This window comes from Schistocerca americana, chromosome 2 (assembly GCF_021461395.2).
Source record: "Schistocerca americana isolate TAMUIC-IGC-003095 chromosome 2, iqSchAmer2.1, whole genome shotgun sequence".
Classification (NCBI taxonomy): domain Eukaryota; kingdom Metazoa; phylum Arthropoda; class Insecta; order Orthoptera; family Acrididae; genus Schistocerca; species Schistocerca americana.
Window position 1 is genome coordinate 592,461,431 of NC_060120.1, and position 21,911 is coordinate 592,483,341.

The 21,911-nt window shown below is 35.9% G+C and overlaps 1 protein-coding gene across 1 annotated transcript in view; it reads right to left on the reverse strand.

The window, feature by feature from the left end:
* LOC124595541 (nephrin) overlaps positions 1–21,911 on the reverse strand; it is a 176,510-nt gene that overhangs the window by 14,793 nt on the left and 139,806 nt on the right. The window contains exons 12-16 of the mRNA XM_047134320.1: positions 19,526–19,816; positions 18,748–18,920; positions 14,368–14,609; positions 10,150–10,331; positions 1,645–1,866 (exon numbers count right to left, since the gene is read on the reverse strand). Coding sequence (XP_046990276.1) covers positions 1,645–1,866; positions 10,150–10,331; positions 14,368–14,609; positions 18,748–18,920; positions 19,526–19,816 — 1,110 coding nt within the window. The remainder of the gene's footprint in view (positions 1–1,644; positions 1,867–10,149; positions 10,332–14,367; positions 14,610–18,747; positions 18,921–19,525; positions 19,817–21,911) is intronic.

Sequence of the window (21,911 nt, forward strand, 5' to 3'; positions counted from 1 at the left end):
TCACTCAGATTTTTAATTATGTCTCACAATAAACCCACTCTGTATACAAAACTTGAATAAATATCAGTTATATTGTTCTGAATAAGAGAAGGAGACACATGATTAAAAATCAGCTTTTCATAACTGTTGTAACTCTAGAACCAATTACATGTTCTAAGGAAAATAAATACTGTCCAATTGTAGAGGCTATGCACACATTTAAAAAATAAATAAATAAAATATGAAAACACAACACTGTCTTAGCAGGTCACCATTCAGTCCTCAAATATTCTTTCATCTTTTCACTATGTCTCTTTTTTCTTTCTTTATATCACTTCTCACATGTTCTCTTACTGCTTCTACCATGAAATGAATCAAACTTTTAGATTTTATTTCTGAAAATATCTCTCTGCTCTGTTCTATGCATCTATGTTGTGTATTTCCAAATCTATGTTAACTTTTGACATACACCTTGCTAATTTCTTTTTCCAGAGATACCTGAGAATCTGTTTTGTCAGCCTTTTGTCATCTTTCCCTGACTGCTTCTGTAATTTTTTCCAACTTTTGATATACTTCATTATTACTTCTTTGCTTCTTACTGGACTTAAAATTTTGCTCATGATTCTTCTCTCCGATACTTCTAGTTCGTCTAATTTATAATTCAGTGCTAGGCATTTACTTGCTCAGAGGCATTCTGTTTCACTATAATGCTGTAATGGATTATTTTTGCATCTCTTGACATGCATATTTTTTGTAAATTTTTTTGTTATTCATTCTCTATATTTTTCTTCTTTTCTCTTATTTTAAACATCATCTTTGTTCAAATTCTACTCTGTTAACACAACTACCCTATACTCTCAGTTCTCTAATTCATTACTTTTATTTCCCATAAGATTGGGACATTAAGTTCTCATGAATTCAAATTGCATTTGAGGGATTTTTAGATCCCAACAACTCCCTGAACATTTCTCTAAATGCTTTGTGCTGAATGAAACCTTTCTGCTAAAATTTTCTACATTTTCCTTTTTACTCATATGTTATGTTCGCATAATTAAATGAAGAAATGTAGTCTCTATATTATGTCAAAAAAATTGGAAAATGTGGTTATTAGAAAATTATTGTGACAATCATCATATTGCAATATATCACCAAAAATGTTTATCCTGTACTGTTGTATATGTCTTTCCAGCACTACTAAGTACATAGATTTACTTCATAACACTTCTCTTTTTTACATCACTTATTATCTGATGTTACAGAAATAGAAATTCTTCATTCATCTCATTATTACACTAGCGTCAATTTTATATTTCTGAAACTGTGACTGCCATACATTTATAAACTGAATCTTTTTCATTCATTGTCATTTAGTTACAATTCCTTTTACAACCATGGCTTAGTAGCTCAAATTCTAGGAATGCAACATTTTTAACATACCTGTACGCTTACCCTTGGCTCTCTTCCTGTACACAAAACAGGCAACAAGAGCAATGTTGAAGAGAACAAGTAGTGCTCCAGTCACTGAAACACCAACAATGACGAGGCGTGGAACATCGGCCTTCCCGAGCAGAGCATCAGGCACATCAGGGCCAATCCCGACACCAGCAGTACCTGATTTCCCAGGAGGTCCACCTGTTAGGACATGAGATAAATGACGTGACTCACCTGCTGTGAGACGTTTTGCAGCACGGCCAGCTGAGGCAGCCGCCCCACGCCTGCGCAAACACCAGCCTGCCAGTGCCACATTCAAGGCTAGTAGTGCTGCACCCACTGTTGATGCAACAGCTACAACAAGCCCCGGAGTACGGCTACTCGGCCCCCCACTGGAGCCGCTGCTGCTTCCCCCAGAGTCGAGTCCCAGTTCACGGCTCGTGGGAGGGCCCTCGCCTGCAGAGGAGGGACGGACATGGGGTGGAGGGTTAGTGATGGGGAGGGGTCATTAGTAAGGCTCTGATCTATCACAGCAGCTATGCAAATGATTCTCCCATAGAAAGTGACACTAATCCAGTTTAACTGCCATGACAGTGTAATGGTTGCAAGACTCAATAAATGGAATGCCACCATGAGTGAAGTGTATTTAGACTGTGACTGTGATAGATTATGCACCATAGAAATTTAAGTGCAAAATTTGCTGGGAACATTGATCTATAATACTACTGAGCACCACTGTGCAAACAGTAGTCTGGCTTTATGGTGGCATTTCACATCTGGGGCTTTACTCTTTAACAATAAAAGCATTACATTATAAGCATGCCCATGTATTTTGGTTTTGACCAGAAAATGTATACGAGAAAGGGTGTGGTGATCAATTTATCCTTGATTTATCAACGAAAATACAAACTGCAGATGTCATACAGTTGAAAATACAAAGATCATGTTTTCACTGATAAATATTGCACTTTTCTACAAAAGCAGCAGTGGTAGAATCCACCAGATATAGATGTTTGTTTATAATAGAAAAGGTACAAAACAAATTTCAAATTATTTGTAGATTAAATTTACTGAACAAGACAAATAATAAAGCTTTCAAAAATGTGCAAATAACATTTGGTATTGCAGCAATTCCTGGCAAATGACAGGTGTTGGTGTTCTCAAATTATAATAAATGAATACAAGGTTATTCAAAATGTGCAATAAATAACACAAGCAATATAATATAAATGAAGTGCCAAATGTTCAAATATTATATTGGAAATAATAATACAGAAAGAAAAAATGAAACACAGCTGTAAGATACAGCAATTGCTACTTCTTAGCATTCGCTTATCACCATGAACAAATGGAACACAACAAAAGGGTTGAGCAAGAAACACATTACAACATGATAGACAGTAGACTGAAAGTTATGTTACTGTAACAGTGACACATTTAAGTTGTGTTTGTGTTTTCCGATCATTATCAAACTGTATTTCTGCTCTCATACTCACAAATTACCTCATGGAATTTAGCACAAAATTATTTCAATACCTGAATTGTAGGAATACAAGAAATTGTTAGTGTTGAAGTGAGCTACATTCAATGTGTCAATATTCTGAAATAGTGAGATAAGTGTCCATGCACAAAATAAAATAAAAATATTTATAATCGATAAACTGAAGGTACAGCTATAAGTTGGAAAAATAGACATTTTCTTTCTGAATAGTGACTTCCCTGTGTGTTTAGACAGATGTGCACTACAATCCTGGATGTATTTGATATCCATCAAGATTCTTTTTACACAATTTCTATGAATACAATGTTGTGCAAGAATGAATGAATGAATGAAAAAATATCAAAGTTAGCTAATAAGTATGTAATTCTTCTATATTTCCCAGAAATACAAGCTTACAAAGTGACAGAATAAGTTTATGTTGAATAAAAAGATGAAACAATGTTCTGATCCAGAAACAGCATTGAGCAATACTATCTTCCTTACTGTTGTTTTCAAACCTACCAGTAGTCTATTTTCATTTTTCCTCTGTCCTTTATTCAATATATCATCCCCAGTCCAAAACCACTCATAAATATTCCCATAGTAAAGCTGACAGCCCACTTACTCAATAAATCGGCTTCCTATGTCCCACAGTTTCTCCTTATTGTCTATTACCCACAAATTCCTAACCTTACACTCTTTTACTCTCCAAACCATGTCAGGAATCTGGAACAGGTCATGATATATTTGAAACGAGCCTACTACTGGGTTACAAACTCTCAGTTCTTCGACATTTCCGATTATGGCAGCTTGAGGGCAACACCACTGCACTAATCTTAACAAACATGTCTCATAATTTTTGAAATCTCCATTCTGGACAACCTTGAAGGTCTATAATTTTAATTAATAGTTTCACCTACAGAAGATCAATTCTTGGAGCATAAAAATGCACAACAGGAAACAGCATTCACACTGTTTATCAAGCACTAGCTCTTTTTCCAGCAAAATCACACATTTTCACACACACAACCATACCGACACCTAATGGCATACTCCTGTGGCCATGGCATCATCTCAGGATCGGACATATTTTATTTATTTATTTATTTATTTGTCCATATAAATCTCTTTTTAAGTACATATATTGTACACAGGATATTGGACAGAAAACATTTTTTGGCTATTGGATTTTCAAATATCAAACATAAATGTTATAAATTTTTATGACAAATTGGATCTATACAGTTAATAATTACAAATTTTTGAAATACTGTATATTTATAACTTACTTCTACAATTAAAGATACAAATTACATTTTTTCTTGCATAAGATACTGTGAGACTGAATAGTAGCAGTTTTTCAGAAGGTAGGATGTCACAGACTTTTTAAAGCTTTGTAGTTCAGTAAGAGATTTTATATGTCTTGGTAATCTGTTGTAAAGTTTTGTTCCTGCATGATATACACCTTTTTGGCATAATGTGGTGTTACAATGATTGACGTGTATGTCACTGTCTGACCTGGTACTGTAATCATGGACACTTTTGTTTTGAGGAAAAAGGTTTTCTTTTCTCAGTATGCTTTTTTTGACATGCGTGACTATTTCCAGTATATAAATGCAGGGAAGGGGTAGGATCTTTAGATCTTTAAAGAAAGGTTTGCATGATTTTCTGCTGCTCACTTGTTTCATTATTCTTATAATTGCCTTTTGTTTCCTGAAAACTGTTATGGCCTGATGTACATTTCCCCAGAAAATGATACCGTACTTCAGTATTGAATGTACACGAGCAAAGTATACAGCCCTAACTGTTTCTGCACTAGTACTGTTGCAGAGAATTCTTACCACATAGCTCATTTTTGCTAGTTTTGAATTTAGGGCTGTGATATGAGTGTTCCATTTAAGATTTTCCTGGATATGAATCCCGAGAAATTTAGTTTCATTGACAGAACTAATGTTTTGGTTATCCATACATATTACAGGTTGTGCCGGATTTTTATTTTGATCAGTGTGGAAATTCATTAGTACAGTTTTTTGGGGATTAACTATTAGCCTGTTTCTGGTAAACCATTCAGACACTCCTTTTGTAATATCTTTTGCAGATGCAGTAAGATTTTCTTCATTATTCCCTTCAATCAATAGACTGGTGTCATCTGCAAACAGTACTGGTTCAGAATCCCTAACGTGTGATGGGAAATCATTAATGTAGACCAAAAAAAGAAAGGGACCTAAAATGGAGCCCTGTGGAACACCATGAGTTAGTCCACATGGTTCTGAAACGTGTACCTGGAGTTCATTTCCTTCTGTGTACTTAATTTCAGTTACCTGAGAACGATATTCCAAATATGATTTGATCCACTGATTTGGCACACCTCTTACACCATACCATTCAAGCTTCCTCAGGAGTATAGAACAATCAATCACATCAAAAGCTTTTGTTAGGTCCAAGAATAAACCTGAGATATTTCTGTGGTTGTCTACTGCATTTACGACATGGTTTATCAGATTGAAAGTGGCAGTTTCACTTGATCTCTGTGGTCTGAAGCCATGTTGACACCCAGAAATAATATTATTCTTGTCGAAGAATGTAATTAGTTTTGAAAGGAACACTTTTTCAATAATTTTCGAAAACCCTGACAATAGAGACACAGGCCTATAGTTACCCATACATTGATGATCACCTTTTTTATATAGGGGTATTACTTTTGACATTTTCAGTTGCTGAGGGAAGACACCACATGATAAGGATGAATTGCATATGTCCAATAAAGGTGAAAGTATTTGTCTTGCTGTTATTTTTATAATATAATCTGGAATATCATCAATACCAGTTGAGTACTTACTCTTCAGTGAATTAATGGTATTTAGGAGCTCTGTTGGGCTTACTGGACTGAGGAACATGGATATATTATTTATTTCAATAGATGAAAGTTCTTTCCATGTTGTATTAGGTGGATTTCCAAATTTTTCCTTCACTAATTTCCCAGCAACAGTTGCATAGTAAGAATTGAAACTATTTGCAACTTCCCTAGGGTCAGTGACATTATTGCCATCATGTGATATCACAATATTTTTGTGAGTTGTCTTCTTCCCAGTAAGATCCTGCACAGCTTTCCACATGGACTTAGTTTTATTGGATGACTTCATAATATATTTGTCGTTTTCCTTAATTTTTGCCTCCTTTATGATGCGTTTCAAAACTAGCTTGTATTTTTTGAAATAATTAATAAATTCTGGACTGCTGTTAGTTTTTGACTGCAGAAAAAGTTCCCGCTTCCTTTTACAAGATACTCTGATGCCTGATGTAATCCAGTTTCTGAATCTATCTGTGCTCTTGGAAATAACTTTCCTTTGTGGAAAAGCTATGTCAAAGTTATGCTTGAATATGTTCAAAAAATGTTCCATCTTTTCGTTAGTATTAGAGGTATCATATACTTCTCTCCAAGATTGTTCACTGATTAGGTACTGGAAGCATTCAATATTTTTCCCACTATAAATCCTTTTATGGATAACATTTTCTATACTGGTCGAAGTGTGATTTACAGGTATGGTCAGTAATTGTGAAAGGTGGTCACTATAGCCGGTATCAGAGTTTTCTGATGTACACTTGTCCATGTTTACACATACCTGATCAAGGAGAGTGACACTAGTTTTAGTTACATGTGTTGGAGAGCTAACAGTAAGACAAAGATTGTAGGCTTTTATAATATTTAAAAACGTTTCCCTGTGAGGGCTATGGCTCAGAAAGTCAATATTAAAATCACCACATAGTACCACTGTTTTCCCAGTTGTCTTATACCATTAGACTTACAGAAAAATATCATCAACATAATTCTGAAGATGCGATGAGCAGACAAGTGCAAGAACTATCGCACATACCAGCATAACAGCTCATGCATCCAAGTGGCTGACAAGAATAATATAAAAAGGAATGGGAAAGACAGCTGAGGATCCATTACATGACGATCAGTTTGGTTTTAGGAAAGGTAAAGGCACCAGAAAGACAATCCTAACATTGCGCTAGATAACGGAAGCAAGACTGAAGAAAAACAGGACACATTTATAGGATCTGTGGACCTGGAAAAAGCATTCAACAATGTAAAATGGTGCAATATGTTGAAAAGGCTGAGAAAAACAGGCATAGGCTACAGGAAAAGATGGGTAATGTACAGCATCTACAAGAACCAAGAAGGAATAATAAGAATGGAAAGCCAATAACAAAGTGTTTGGATTGAAAAGGGTATAAGACAGGTGTGTGGTTTTTCAACCCTGCTGTTCACTCTATACATTGAAGAAGCAATGATGGATGTAAAAGAAAGGTTCAAGAGTGGGATTAAAATTCAAGGGAAAGAATATCAGTCATAAGATTTGCTGTTGGTATTGCTATCCTCATTGAGACTGAAGAAAAATTACAGGGTCTGTTGAATCGAATGAACAGTCTAATTCATTAGACTGAGGTGAGAAATTTAGTATCAGCACTGGGGATCATGAAGTAGATGAAGTTAAGAAATTCTGCTACCTACACAACAAAATAACCCATGATGAATGAAGCAAAATGGCCATAAAAAGCAGGCTATCGCTGGCAAACAGGGCACTCCTGGCCAAAAGAAATCTACTAGCCCTTAAGTTGAGGGAAAAATTTCCAAGAATTATATGTTTGGAGCACAACATTGTATGGTAGTGAATCATGAATGTGGAAAAGCCAGAAAATCAAAGTGTTTTAGATGTGCAGTTACAGAAGAATGTCAGAAATTGGGTGGACTAGTTAGGTAAGAAATCGGAAGGTTCTCCACAAAATCAGCAAAGAAAACAACATATAGACAAGAAACAGGATCAGGGAATCACTTCCATGATACTAAGGGGAGCTGTAGAGGTTAAAAATTGAAGGAAGTCAAGAGACTAAAATAGCTGCAGGCTGCATCAAACCAGTCAGAAAACTAAAAACAAATGGGGGGGAGGGGGGGGGGGTGCTGGGAGCCTTATGTGTTGGCACTGGGTTTCATCCCCTCTCTTCTGTCATCGTACAACACAAACTTAACAATGCAATGTATATGCATCCATTACACTCACCTACATTCTACAAATACACGTAGGATAAAACTCTCAAAGATCTGCATGGAAAGAGGGCAATGTGTGTGAAGAAAGAACACTCTTTCCAATTAGGTGGCTACACCCATCCTGTGGGATTTCCTAGTTAATAATTCCATACTAAATTTAATGTAATTCAATCGCCTGGCCACAAAAATGTAGTGCTTTGACAGACCACAAAGTTAACTTTTCACAATTTTTGTGAAGCAAAGAACAACTACTGATGTTAGATATGTTCACAAATGCTCTAAGAAACACATGATGATAAATCTCTGTGACTGTTCACAAAACAGATACACAACTTCAGTGCTCATTTGAAACCTGCAATCTCTTGTCTCAGTCATAGATTTAGCAATTCATTCTCATATTATGTTCCAAATATGTTTTGACATTTACAATTGAAGACAGCAATGGAGTAGTTTATCATGAAATTAATTTTATCATGAGTGAAGGATAGATTGGAGTATCTATAATTTAATTAAGGTACTTGTGCAAACAGCACAATACATTGCAGGTACATAAAACACAAAGGAAAATAAAATCTCAAATGGTACAAGGCAGCTATTAAAAATAATAACAAGTTTCAAGCAAATAATTACAGGTATATAGTAGAATTTGCTGAATTACACAAAACAATTAAGACATGGCTTTGAGACATGTGAGAAGATACACCGTAAACTTGGAAAGAGACATAACTGTAAGCAGTTAGAGTGTAAAGAAAACTATAAAGAAAACAAAACAGAAATATATGTTCAGCTGATGCCATATTTCATTGCTTGAAAAGGTTGGTAGCACAGTAACTAATGACAGAGACAAAAACATATTCTTAGAAAAGTTCTCTCTCTATCATTAACAACATAATATGGACACCGCAACCAACAGTTATGCTGTCTGATAGCAATCCTAACCTGATAGTGTGATTATCATTGTACAATGTTGCACAGACTGTCAATACAGAAAATGCACTTATTCCCTAATCTTTGTTACACAATCTGTTAACTCTACTTAATTGTTCTAAAATTGTGACAGATAGAAATTGACACCTACACTGTGTTTCACAGTTGACACAGAGAATGTTAATAATGGAGAGTAACACATACTCTGTATAATGAAGTGGAACTGGTCAATGAACTTTTAGTGAGACTTTCTTAGGTGTGAAATGAAGGAAGAAATTAGAAAATCTACTTTCTATGTAGAAAAATGGAATTTTATGCTGAGTAGACTGCATGTCAGGAAAATCTCAAAGCAGAGGATGTGTATGAATTACTTGTTTTACACTGCCAAATTAGTGGGTCATTCATCAAAGAATTGTATCCAACCAACTTTGTGGAGACAGTGCATAAAAAGTAAACCTGTTGCTAAAGATCACAAGGAAAAACATTTCAATACTGATGAAACTGGTCTTTTCTCCAAACAAATTTTCACTCTGACATCATTATAATCCCTGTGAATAATGCAATGTTACAATTTTGAGTGGTTTCTTCTTGTGGAAAGGAGGCAAGTGGGAGGGCACCAAATACATTATTCGCATAGGGAAAAAAATATCTACAGCTGAATAGCACAGATAGAAACACATACAGAATTTTGTGTAAATTATATAATAAGGATATTTTGTGCCATATATATAAAAAGGAAATTGATTGTTCTTGATAAAGCCTATAGTGTACAGATAAAATGTATTTCACTAGAAACAGCAGATTGTCAACAAGAATTTATAGCCCTGTAGCATATAACGAAAATGCCAAGTTTTGTGATACTTGAATACAAATGCATAGGTTTTCCACTGATGCCGGTAAGAAATATGCAGAGTCAAAGCAGAGTATAGCATCCATCAGAAATTCAATGTTGCAATTTTGAATTACATTCAGCTTCATTTGTGAAAACTTTATTGCAGTATAAACAATTGTATCTTCTTTTTAAATTGCAGATGTAGCAAAAACAAAAACCAATAAGAACTGAAGGCATTTTAGTATTATTAAATATCTCAGCCTAGGACTAGCAGTTGGTACAGCCTCATGCAAAAATGCCAGCTTTTATATTGTAGACTGCATTAAAACAGTCCAAAAATGTGGTGTTCATCAGCACAAAGCACAATTCAATTTATAAAATATGAGGTGTGTTTATTCATTTTTAACAAACCTTTATGCACAGCACCAATACAGTAGAGAAACTTACTTGAAGTTTTTGCACGCAGCAGATCTGGCAGGTATTTACTAGCACCAAGTTTGTTGAAGGCCATTATACTAATAGTGTAATCAGTTGCTGCATCGAGTCCCGTAATTGCATATGTGTTAGAATCCGGTTTAGTTACATCCACATATTTGTATCCTTCAAATGTTGCTGATGTGGGACGATACCTAAAATAATTTTATAAGCAAGTCCAGAATGGATCACAAAATAGACAAAAGGATCACTAGAGATAAATACTCATAAAAAAAACAACATAAATTTACTGATCCAAATTAATAATAAGAAATCAAATGCAAATTATTGGCTCAAAGTCAAATGCTAGTAAATAGTCTACATTTGCCTGAAAATTGTTAAATACTAAGCAAGAGTAAAACATGCAGAGTGCTCTGAGTAATGCAATAACAGAAATCATCACATTCAGTAGATCAGTTGGATATTAAGAACATGAAACTTTAACATAATCCCCCTCTCCAACAAAATGTGTTTGCATCTCTATTGTCCGAACAATATCATCAGTTGACTGACATTAAAGTTTGCAATCTAGATGTAAATTCCACTCTTCCCTATAATGAACAAAACCAGCAATTTAATTTTTGTATTCACTTATAGTTAGCTAAGTTTCTGAGATGTTGCACATATCAGCAGTTATCACTGGCTTATTTTCTTTATATCCACCAAAATGGCCTAGTTGTGCTGGTACTGCGAACAGCTGAAAGCAAGGGGAAACTACAGCTGTAATTTTTCCTGAGGGCATGCAGCTTTACTGTATGGTTAAATGATGATGGCATCCTCTTGGGTAAAATATTATGGAGGTAAAGTAGTCCTCCATTCGTATCTCCAGGCGGGGACTACTCAGGAAGACGTCATTATCAGGAGAAAGAAAACTGGCATTCTACGGATTGGAGCGTGGAATGTCAGATCCCTTAATTGGGTAGGTACATTAGAAAATTTAAAAAGAGTAATGGTTAGGTTAAAGTTAGATGTAGTGGGAATTAGTGAAGTTCGGTGACAGGAAGAACAAGACTTCTGGTCAGGTGAATACAGGGTTATAAATACAGGCAATGCAGGAGTAGGTTTAATAATGAATAATAAAATAGGAGTGCAGGTAAGCTACAACAAACAGCATAGTGAACACATTATTGTGGCCAAAATAGACATGAAGCCCATGCCTACCACAGTAATACAAGTTTATATGCCAACTAGCTCCACAGATGACGAAGAGATTGATGAAATGTATGATGAGATCAAAGAAATTATTCAGATAGTGAAGGGAGATGAAGATTTAATAGTCAGGGGTGAATGGAATTCGATAATAGGAAAAAGAAGAGAAGGAAACATTCTGTCTGGAATGGGGCTAAGAAATGAAAGAGGAACCTGCCTGATAGAATTTTGCACAGAGCATAACTTAATCATAGCTAACACTTGGTTCAAGAATCATGAAAGAAAGTTGTATATATGGAAGAGGCCCGGAGATACTGGAAGGTTTAAGATAGGTTATATAATAGTAAGACAGAGATTTAGGAACCAGGTTTTAAACTGTAAGACATTTCTAGGGGCAGATACGTCCTCTGACCACACTCTGATGGTTACAAACTGTAGATTAAAACTGAAGAAACTGCAAATAGGTGGGAATTTAAGGAGATGGGATCTGGATAAACTGACAGAACCAAAGTTGTAGAGACTTTCGGGGTCAGCATTAGGGAACGATTGGTAGGAATGGGGGAAAGAAATACAGCAGCAGAAGAATGGGTAGCTTTGAGGGATGAAATAGTGAAGGGAGCAGAGGATCAAGAAAGTAAAAAGACAAGGGCTAGTAGAAATCCTTGGGTAACAGAAAATATATTCAATTTAATTGATGAAAGGAGAAAATATAAAAATGCAGTAAATGAAGCAGGCAAAAAGGAATACAAACATCTCAAAAATGAGATCGACAGGAAGTGCAAAATGGCTAAGCAGGGATAGCTACAGGACAAATGTAAGGATGTAGAGGCTTATCTCACTAGACGTAAGATAGATACTGCCTACAGTCAAATTAAAGAGACCTTTGGAGAAAAGAGAACCACTTGTACGAAAATCAAGAGCTCAGATGGAAACCCAGATCTAAGCAAAGTAGGGAAAGCATAAAGGTGCAAGGAGTACATAGAGGGTCTACACAAGGCCGATGTACTTGAGGACAATATTATGGAAATGGAAGAGGATGTAGATGAAGCTGAAATGGGAGATATGATACTGTGAGAAGAGTTTGGCTAAGCACTGAAAGACCTAAGTTGAGACAAGGCTCCAGGAGTAGACAACATTCCATTAGAACTAATGACAGCCTTGGGAGAGCCAGCCCTGACAAAACTCTACCATCTGGTGAGCAAGGTGTATGAGACAGGCGAAATACCCTCAGACTTCAAGAACAATATAATAATTCCAATCCCAAAGAAAGCAGGTGTTGACAGATGTGAAATTTACTGAACTATCAGTTTAATAAGTCACAGCTGCAAAACATTAACACAAATTCTTTACAGACGAATGCAAAAACTGGTAGAAGCTGTGCTCGGGGAAGATCAGTTTGGATTCTGTAGAAATGTTGGAAGACGTGAGGCAATACTAACCCTAAGACTTATCTTAAAAGATAGATTAAGGTAAGGCAAACCTACGTTTCTACCACTTGGAGACTTAGAGAAAGCTTTTGACATGTTGACTGGAATACTCTCTTTCAAATTCTGAATGTGACAGGGGTAAAATACAGGGAGCGAGAGGCTATTTACAATTTGTTCAGAAACCAGATGGCAGTTACAAGAGTCAAGGGGCATGAAAGGGAAGCAGTGGTTGGGAAGGGAGTGAGACAGGGTTGTAGCCTATCCCCGATGTTATTCAATCTGTATATTGAGCAAGCAGTAAAGGAAACAAAAGAAAAATTGGAGTACGAATTAAAATCCATGAGGTTCGCCAATGACACTGTAATTCTATCAGAGACAGCAATGGATCTGGAAGAGCAGTTGAACAGAATGGACAGTATCTTGAAAGAAGGATATAAGATGAACACCAACAAGAGCGATTTGAGGATAATGGAATGTAGTCGAATTAAGTCGGGTGATGCTGAGGGAATTAGATTAGGAAATGAGACACTTACAGTAGTAAAGGAGTTCTGCTATTTGGGGAGCAAAATAACTGATGATGGTCGATGTAGAGAGGATATAAAATGTAGACTCTCAATGGCAAGGAAAGCATTTCTGAAGAAGAGAAATGTGTTAACATTGAGTATAGATTTATGTGTCAGGAAGTCATTTCTGAAAGTATTTGTATGGAGTGTACCCATGTATGGAAGTGAAACATGGATGATAAATAGTTGGGACAAGAAGAGAATAGAAGCTTTCGAAATGTGGAGATACAGAAGAATGCTGAAGATTACATGGGTAGATCACATAACTAATGAGGAGGTATTGAATAGAAATGGGGAGAAGAGAAATTTGTGGCACAACTTGACTAGAAGAAGGGATCGGTTGGTAGGACATGTTCTGAGAGATCAAGGGATCACCAATTTTTGTACTGGAGGAGAGCGTGGAGGGTAAAAATCGCAGAGGGAGACCAAGAGATGAATACACTAAGCAGAAGGATGGAGGTTGCAGTAGGTACTGGGAAATGAAGAAGCTTGCACAGGATAGAGTCGCATGGAGAGATGCATCAAACCAATCTCTGGACTGAAGACCACAACAACAACAACATCCACTCAGTTTCATTTTTCATTATCAAGAACCTTACACACAGAGGAAAAATGTTGCTCCTTTCCAGTATTTCATGTAGACATCAAAGCTATTTATGTTGTTATGATACAGGCAACTTCCTTAAATATTTTGACAATTCTCCGTGCAAAACTACATTAAAACTGCAAAACTGCATGTAAAGAACCTGTTAAGATGCAAACTAAATAATTTAGACTTTGTGATTTCCTGACGGACTGAAAATGTCATCTGGTAATGTATGGTTTTAACCGGACTGATTATACTTTATTGTACATCCTAAGCCTTCGTTTGCACAGATCTGTTTCTAAGTTTGTTAAAATTAACTTTTTGTGTAGTAGAATAACGCCACACTTGTCTTCTTGTGAAAAGTATACCTTGCTCTAAATCTATATTCAAAATAGAATATGTACAACTGAAGTCAATCTTTTGTATACTAAAACTAAACGTAGCACCATTATTTTTATGCTCTTACCGAATGCGATATGTTGGCTGCACTCCACCATCAAATCCTGGAACCCAAGAGACAGTGACTGAATCATGAGTCACATTGAGAACTGTCAATGCCGAAGGAGTGTCAGGTGCAGATGTTACATCCAGTCGCACAGTAACTGTGGCAAAACTTATGTTGTTCCTAGCAATGCATTCATAGTTTCCATAATCTGATGGCCTAACATGATGGATGAGGAGTGCTGATTCATAAGTAACTAGGTCCACCTGAAATTGAAAATTTTGTAATTGTCTAATACTGTAATACGCTTAATGGTCCAGTTTAGCATCATAAAGAATTTATATTTCATATCTATTAGCAAATTTGAAATAAGTCCCTTAAGTGAGAACTGAAGAACAGTAATAAAAGTGTAATGTTTTGCGTATTTCTGGTAGTTATGAATTACAACCTAGTTACTCCAGAATTACTGCTTCATTAATGCACTTCGTTCACAGCTCAAGTATCTTTCAAACAAAATTATTTAAAATTTATTTTGATACTTTTATGACTAAACACATTAGATGTAACAATATAGCATTATTAGGATGAAAGAACAAAGTACATGTTTAAGAACTACTAGAGGCAAATACAGTCTCACAATATTATGTTGGCAAACTGCAGGAACTCAAATAGCTTGTGAAAGTGATCACTGAAAACAAACATTTACTGTCATAAACCCTGTTGTGATACTGAGACAGGTTGGGATATATTCAACCAACCATTAACAACTTTAACTGTGTCTCACATACCCATTTCTGTACAATTTTCAGTTTTTCTTCCCCATCAGTATAGTTAACATTATTCACATTTGGTGTAAAACTGAATATATCTAAATATGAATGGAAGTTGGTAGAACAAATGAATTGAGATAATAGAATAAAAACACTCACAAATTAAAACCAGTGCTGCAGTCACTGATTTCCAAAGAACTTAGACTGAGATTGGACAGGAACTTCATACAGAAATACTCAAAATGTGTTACCAACCATAAAAATTTCTTGGCTGTTATTTAAAGAATGTTACACTGTGCCATTGACCTACATAGAGTGAATCTCTTTGCTTCATACTGTCATATGACAGACAGGTAAACTGTTATTCGTGATGTGGTTCTGTGGAGAGCTGTGTTGTTAAGCTAATATTTTTTTCACCACCCTTCTTTAGACATGGAATTTATTCACTTTTTTTAAATACAAATAAACATTCAGCAAGCAGAAGAATCTAAAACTAACAAGCATGAAACTGCAGTGGAAATGTATCCAATTAGCTCACAACTACTCCGACTCAAATTCAGGAATTCCATTCTGTGAAAAACATACGTCTTACATAATCTGATAATGTGGCAGTTACTCTCTTGAAATGAGTAGCCTTAACGAAGAAACGGAATCAGCTAATGCCCTAAATGTACCCTTTTTGTCTATGATCATTGTCATTTAAATTTTGTTTACTGAGCACACAATGTGCAACTAACTTCTTAATTTAAGGTTTACAGATTTTATGTTGTAAATAATTAGCAATTTGTGTCCCCCACTTCCATTTTCAGTTTGGTGTTATTTTACAATCATCCCAATAATATATGTGGGGAAATGGTTAGATACGTAGAATAATGGAAAGGCAACCACTCACATATAGCATATTGATGGATGGAGCACGGAAACACATGATAGAAATCAGCATTAACGTTAGTTTTTGAGCACTCTCTCTTTTTCTAGCTAAAGTATACACATTCACACAGACAGACACACAAACATACACCTCGGCCACAGTAAGACCTGCCACGGCCACAGGAGTATGCGTTTTGGTACCGTGTGGTTGTGTATGTGTGTACTTTTTCTAGGAAAGGAATTAGTGATCAAACGCTAGTGTGAATGCTGCCTTCTGTTTTGTGTCTCTGTGCTCCACACATCGATACACTACAGGTGATTGATTGCCTTTGCTGGCCAGGGTGGCCGTGCAGTTCTAGGCGCTACAGTCTGGAACCGAGCGACCGCTACGGTCGCAGGTTCAAATCCTGCCTCGGGCATAGATGTGTGTGATGTCCTTAGGTTAGTTAGGTTTAATTAGTTCTAAGTTCTAGGTGACTGATGACCTCAGAAGTAAAGTCACATAGTGCTCAGAGCCATTTGAGCCATTTGATTGCCTTTTCCTTATTGTATGTACTGCTCATTCAGGAATTTCCATTACTGGTTGCATACTTAAATATTTACACTCATAGATTATATAAAATAACCTGATGATTTTACTTCCAAGTACTATTTAAAAACAATTTCTCAATACCACTGTCATCTCTGACGATTCCAAGCCCAAATTAAAATGTGAGACTGCTATAGCTCCAAGATCCTGCCATAAGAAAATATGTAATCATCTGTCGCCAAAGAGGTAGTAGCACTGAAGTACACACCAACATAAGAAAAGAAGAAAACTGTTGTGGTTGAAAATAAAGGTGGCATTATAGACATCATACAGTTACTATAAATATGAATGAAATCCCTCTTTTACATTTTTCAGATGACTTTGAAAAAACTGTGTAAATTGTGGGAAGTAACTGTTCAAGCAAATACATAAGTTTTCCATTTATGAACAAGCTGGTAGTTCATAATTTTTGACAAAAAAGAACCAAAATTATAGTTTGTTTTCAGTTCCTTCTGGTGATTTATTTTCTACCTCATTTTCTAGAAGACATATATGCTCAAATGTTTTAACACCTAAGCCAAGAATTTAGAAGTCCAAAAGCAAGTACTAAACCTAGAAATATGTTACTTACAAATGTATGACATCAAACTGTAAATAATAATTATATCTCACTGAAACTTTCTGCAGTTCAAATTAAATATGTTTTTGATTTGATTTTTTATTGGTCCATTGTTATGATATAGCACAAATTGTACAATTGATATTGGATAGGTCAAAGATAAGTTACAATATTAGCAAAATAGTAGGCAAATTAAAATTAGGTACCTGTTACAATTAATTTTGTTACCTATTCAGAAATTCTCTGACAGAATAAAAATATGCATAATACAGGATAGAAGTTAGCAACATGTGATGCTGATTGATTAGATTAGGTGGTGGACGCAGTGACAGAATTATGTTCTCTAAATTACATCATGAAGCTAAACATATTTTGATATGTGGTAGCATAATGAAACATAATTCTGTACGACCTAATATAGAGCAGAATGCACAGTCAGATTTTAGCTGTGCTGTCATACTCTATCCTAACCAATACCTCAGAAATTGGGACAGATTTTGAAGGAAGAGTCAAAAATGAGTGACACTTATGATTGTATTTAAAATATCTCCCTACAAATTAAAATTAATGTATTTTTTAATGAGACAATATGGCAGCAATTCTCATGTAGTTCACACTTTTTTTGCAAGAGGCAGTACAGTTGTGAGACTTAAGAGGTAGTTCCTACGTCATCTGGAAAAGGTGCTAACCTAGCTCTTGTTTTCATTGCCAACTTTTATTTGTTTCGGACAGCCAAGTTCTAGCCAAACCCAACACCGTTCAGCAACATACTAAAAACAACACTACACAGGGTATAGTTATTGTTTGGTTGGCAGTGTTAGGAGACAATGAAATACAGGCAGGAATTATCCCAACTTTAAAATGGTTTCTACTGATTCAGAACTAGAGAGACCAGAGCTCCAAGAAAGTTCATTGTGTATAACAATAAACGAAATTAATGGATGGAGCAATACATGCAATAAGGGAAAGGCAATTATTCACTTATAGTAGCCCAGTGTGTGGAGCGGAGTAACATGTAACAGAAAACAGCATTTGCACTAGCTTTGAATCTCTAGCCCTTTTTTTTAGCAATAGTACACACATTCACACACACACAACAACACAGATATCCAAATGCACACCCACTAAAAAGAGCTAGTGCTTGAAAGCTAGTGTAAATGCTATTTCCTGTTATGTGATAATGTGCTCCATGCACTGATCTGCTGTAGGCAAGTGGTTGCCTTTCCCTTATTTTATGTAAGTTTATTGTATAATGCTTGTAAACACTACTTTAAATTCAATGTCATGCCAGTGTCATTATTAACTACATGTTCTGTTTTTCTTTCTCTTCACTGCATAGTACCAATAAGTGTAAATGGCAAGAAATTTGTAACTATGGAAATGCAAACATCAGTTGGGAATAAACATTCAAAACGTACAAAATTTGCAAGGGCTGCTACCAAAATGTTGTTAAGAGAGAAAAAAAACATTAATTCTGAGACCATGAAAGGGGGTTATAATTTAACACAAACAGGATGAAATGGTTTTTCTTCTCATTTTCTTTCATGTAGCTTCCTCTGTGTAAGATAAATTCTGCTTATTATGATTTTGGGGAAAAATGTGAACTAATCATTTACCTGCCTAAACTGCACATCATATTTATCTGTGTTTGTAGGTATTGGGGAACCTTCCCGGGCCCATGCAAACCGTACTTTGGGTGCCCCAGAAGCTCTACATGTAAGACGTCCAGTATCACCAGTATTGCTGGCACCTTTTGCAAACATAGGCGAGTTGTCTATCTCTGGTTTATCTGTAAACAGACAAAGAAATAACATGTAATGTAATCTTTCTCATGAATATTTTCATTATACCATAAAAGCTATAGAAATAGTTCAGCTAAATGTAATACACCATTCAAATTACAATAAAGTAGTAAAAATGTTTAAACAGCAAGGAAAGTACCTACTCACCAAAATCAGAGGAGAAATTTGTTCATATGATAAAAACCAACATACAAAACCAGAAACAATGTAACACAAGCAATAATCATATGTCATTTACATTTTTTTAATACTCAGTCTCAACCAACAGAACACTTGCTGGTACTTCATATAGGAAGATCAGTAGCAACCAACAAAACATACCATATGAAGTTCATTGTTCTTTGGCTTCTAAATAAACTTTAAAAACTTGGTGGCACTAGAACAAAAATGTGCTTTAAGAGCTATAGAACTACAGATGCATTTAACTCCATTGCAGCCCTATTTCGCATGATTCCCTCCAGAGAACTGAGAGTAAATTATTTTTTCTAAACCACACATAGTGTAACTTACACCATTTTCATTTACTTTTTCACTGAATAATTACGTGAGTATATCAGTTTTACTTCTATAATGTAGTGTTTGTGATACTTACACATTACAATTAAATGAACATCCTTGCTTGAAGGTTTCCCAATTCCATTGTTTGCAATGCACGAAAACAGACCATTATCTGCTCGTGTTGGCTGTACGACATCTAAATATGAAGTGCCATTTCTGAAAGATGAGCTAGTTCGCTTTTTCATATCGCTTTCAGAGAATGCCTTGTGTTTCCAAGTGATGTGCTTTTTTGCTAGAGGATTTCCATCAACAACACAATATAAATGTGCATCTTCTCCAGGTGCCACCATTATTGACTCTGGTGCTTCCCTGACAATTGCAGCATCTGTGAAAACAAGCAAATACAATCAATATAACTGTCCTGGTCTTGGAAGAGTGTTTGAACAACTATGACAAATAAAATCACTGTGCCAAAACATTTGCCCACTATGGGAAGATTTTTCACAAGGAGGTTCAGTCGGTAGAGCACTGTCTGTGAAAGACAGGCATTTCAGTTTCAGCCCCAGTTTGGGACATGATATTTTGAACTATCATTAACGATCAACTCAGTGTATTTAATGTTAACCAGGGGCAATTATATTTCTTGTTTATTACTCTTACTTACATACTTAAATAAACAAAATGAGTTGTTTTGAGTACTTTCTAGAGAGTTCCATGTGAAAAGTATTATCTAGAACAATTTACACTGTGTGAAACTTAAGATATACTTTTGTTTTGGTCTTCCATACAAATTCTCTATTTCCTATATTCAATGTCACCCCATGACCCATGGACCTTGCCATTGGTGGGGAGGCTTGCATGCCTCAGTGATACAGATAAATTTTCTATTGCCTATATTCAATGTCCCACCCGTGAACCATATACCTTGCCATTGGTGGGGAGGCTTGCATGCCTCAGCGACACAGGTAGCCATACTGAAGGTGCAACCACAGTGGAGGGGAATCTGTTGAGGAGTCAGACAAATGTGTGGTTCCTCAAGAGAGGCAGTGGCCTTTTCAGTAACTGCAGGGGTAACAGTCTGGATTATTGACTTATCTGACCTTGTAACATCAACCAAAATGGCCCTGCTGTGCTGGTATCAATGGATTCCACAGGAAAAATTGCCCACACTCGAATCTCCAGGTGGGGACTACTGAGGAGGATGTCTTATCAAGCAAAACAAAACTGGAATTCTATGGACCGGAGTGTGGAATGTTAGATTCCTTAATTGGGCAGGTAGGTTGGAAAATCTGAAAAGGGAAATGGATAGGCTATAGTTAAATATAGTGGGAGTTAGTAAAGTTAAGTTACAGGAGGAACAGGGCTTTCTGGTCAGGTGAATAAAGGGTTATAAATACAAGATCAAACAGGGGTAACGATGAATAAGAAAATAGGAATGCAAATAAGCTACTATGAACAGCACACTGAATGTATTATTGTAGCCAAAATAGACATGAAGCCCACACTTAATGCAGCAGTACAGCTAGCAGTAAAACACCAACTAGCTCTGCAGATGATGAAAAGATTGAAGAAATGTGTGGTGAGATAAAAGAAATTATCCAGATTGCTAAGGAAGATGAAAATTTACTAGTCATGGGGGACTGGAATTCAATAGTAGGAAAAGAAGAAGATGGACAAATAGTAGGTGAATATGGCCTGGGGGAAAGGAATGAAAGAGGAATCTGCCTGGTAGAATTTTGCACAGAGCATAATTTAATCATCACTAACACTTGGTTTAAGAATCATGAAAGAAGGCAGTATATGTAAAAGATATCTGGGGACACTGGAAGATACAGATTGATTACACGTATAATAATAACACAAAGATTTCTGAACCAGATTCTAAATTGTAAGACATTTCCAGGGGCAGATGTGGCCTCTGACCACAATTTATTGGTTATGAACTGTAGATTAAAGGTGTAATGCAGATGAAGATGAAAACTGCAAAATTACAAAAAGATAGGAACTTAAGGAGATTAGGCCTGGATAAACTGAAAGAACCAGAGGATGTTAAGAGTTTCAGAGGCAGCATTAGGGAACAATTTACAAGAACAGGGGAAGTAATACAGTTGAATAACAGTGGTTAGCTTTGAGAGAGGAAATAGTGAAACCAGCAGAGAATCAAATAGATAAAAAAGACGAGGGCTAATAGAAATTCATGGGTAACACTGGAGATATTGAATTTAACTAATGAAATGAAGAAATATAAAAATTTAGTAACTGAAGCAGGAGAAAGGGAATAAAAATGACAAAAAAATGAAACTGACTGCAAGTGCAAATGTAAGGAGATTTAGAAGCATATATCACTAGGGGAAAGATAGATAGGAAAATTAAAGAGACCTTTAGAGGAACAGGAAACACTGGTACAAATATCAAGAGTTCAGATGGAAAATCAGTACAAACCAAAGAAGGTAAAGCTGAAAAGTGGAAGGAGTATATAG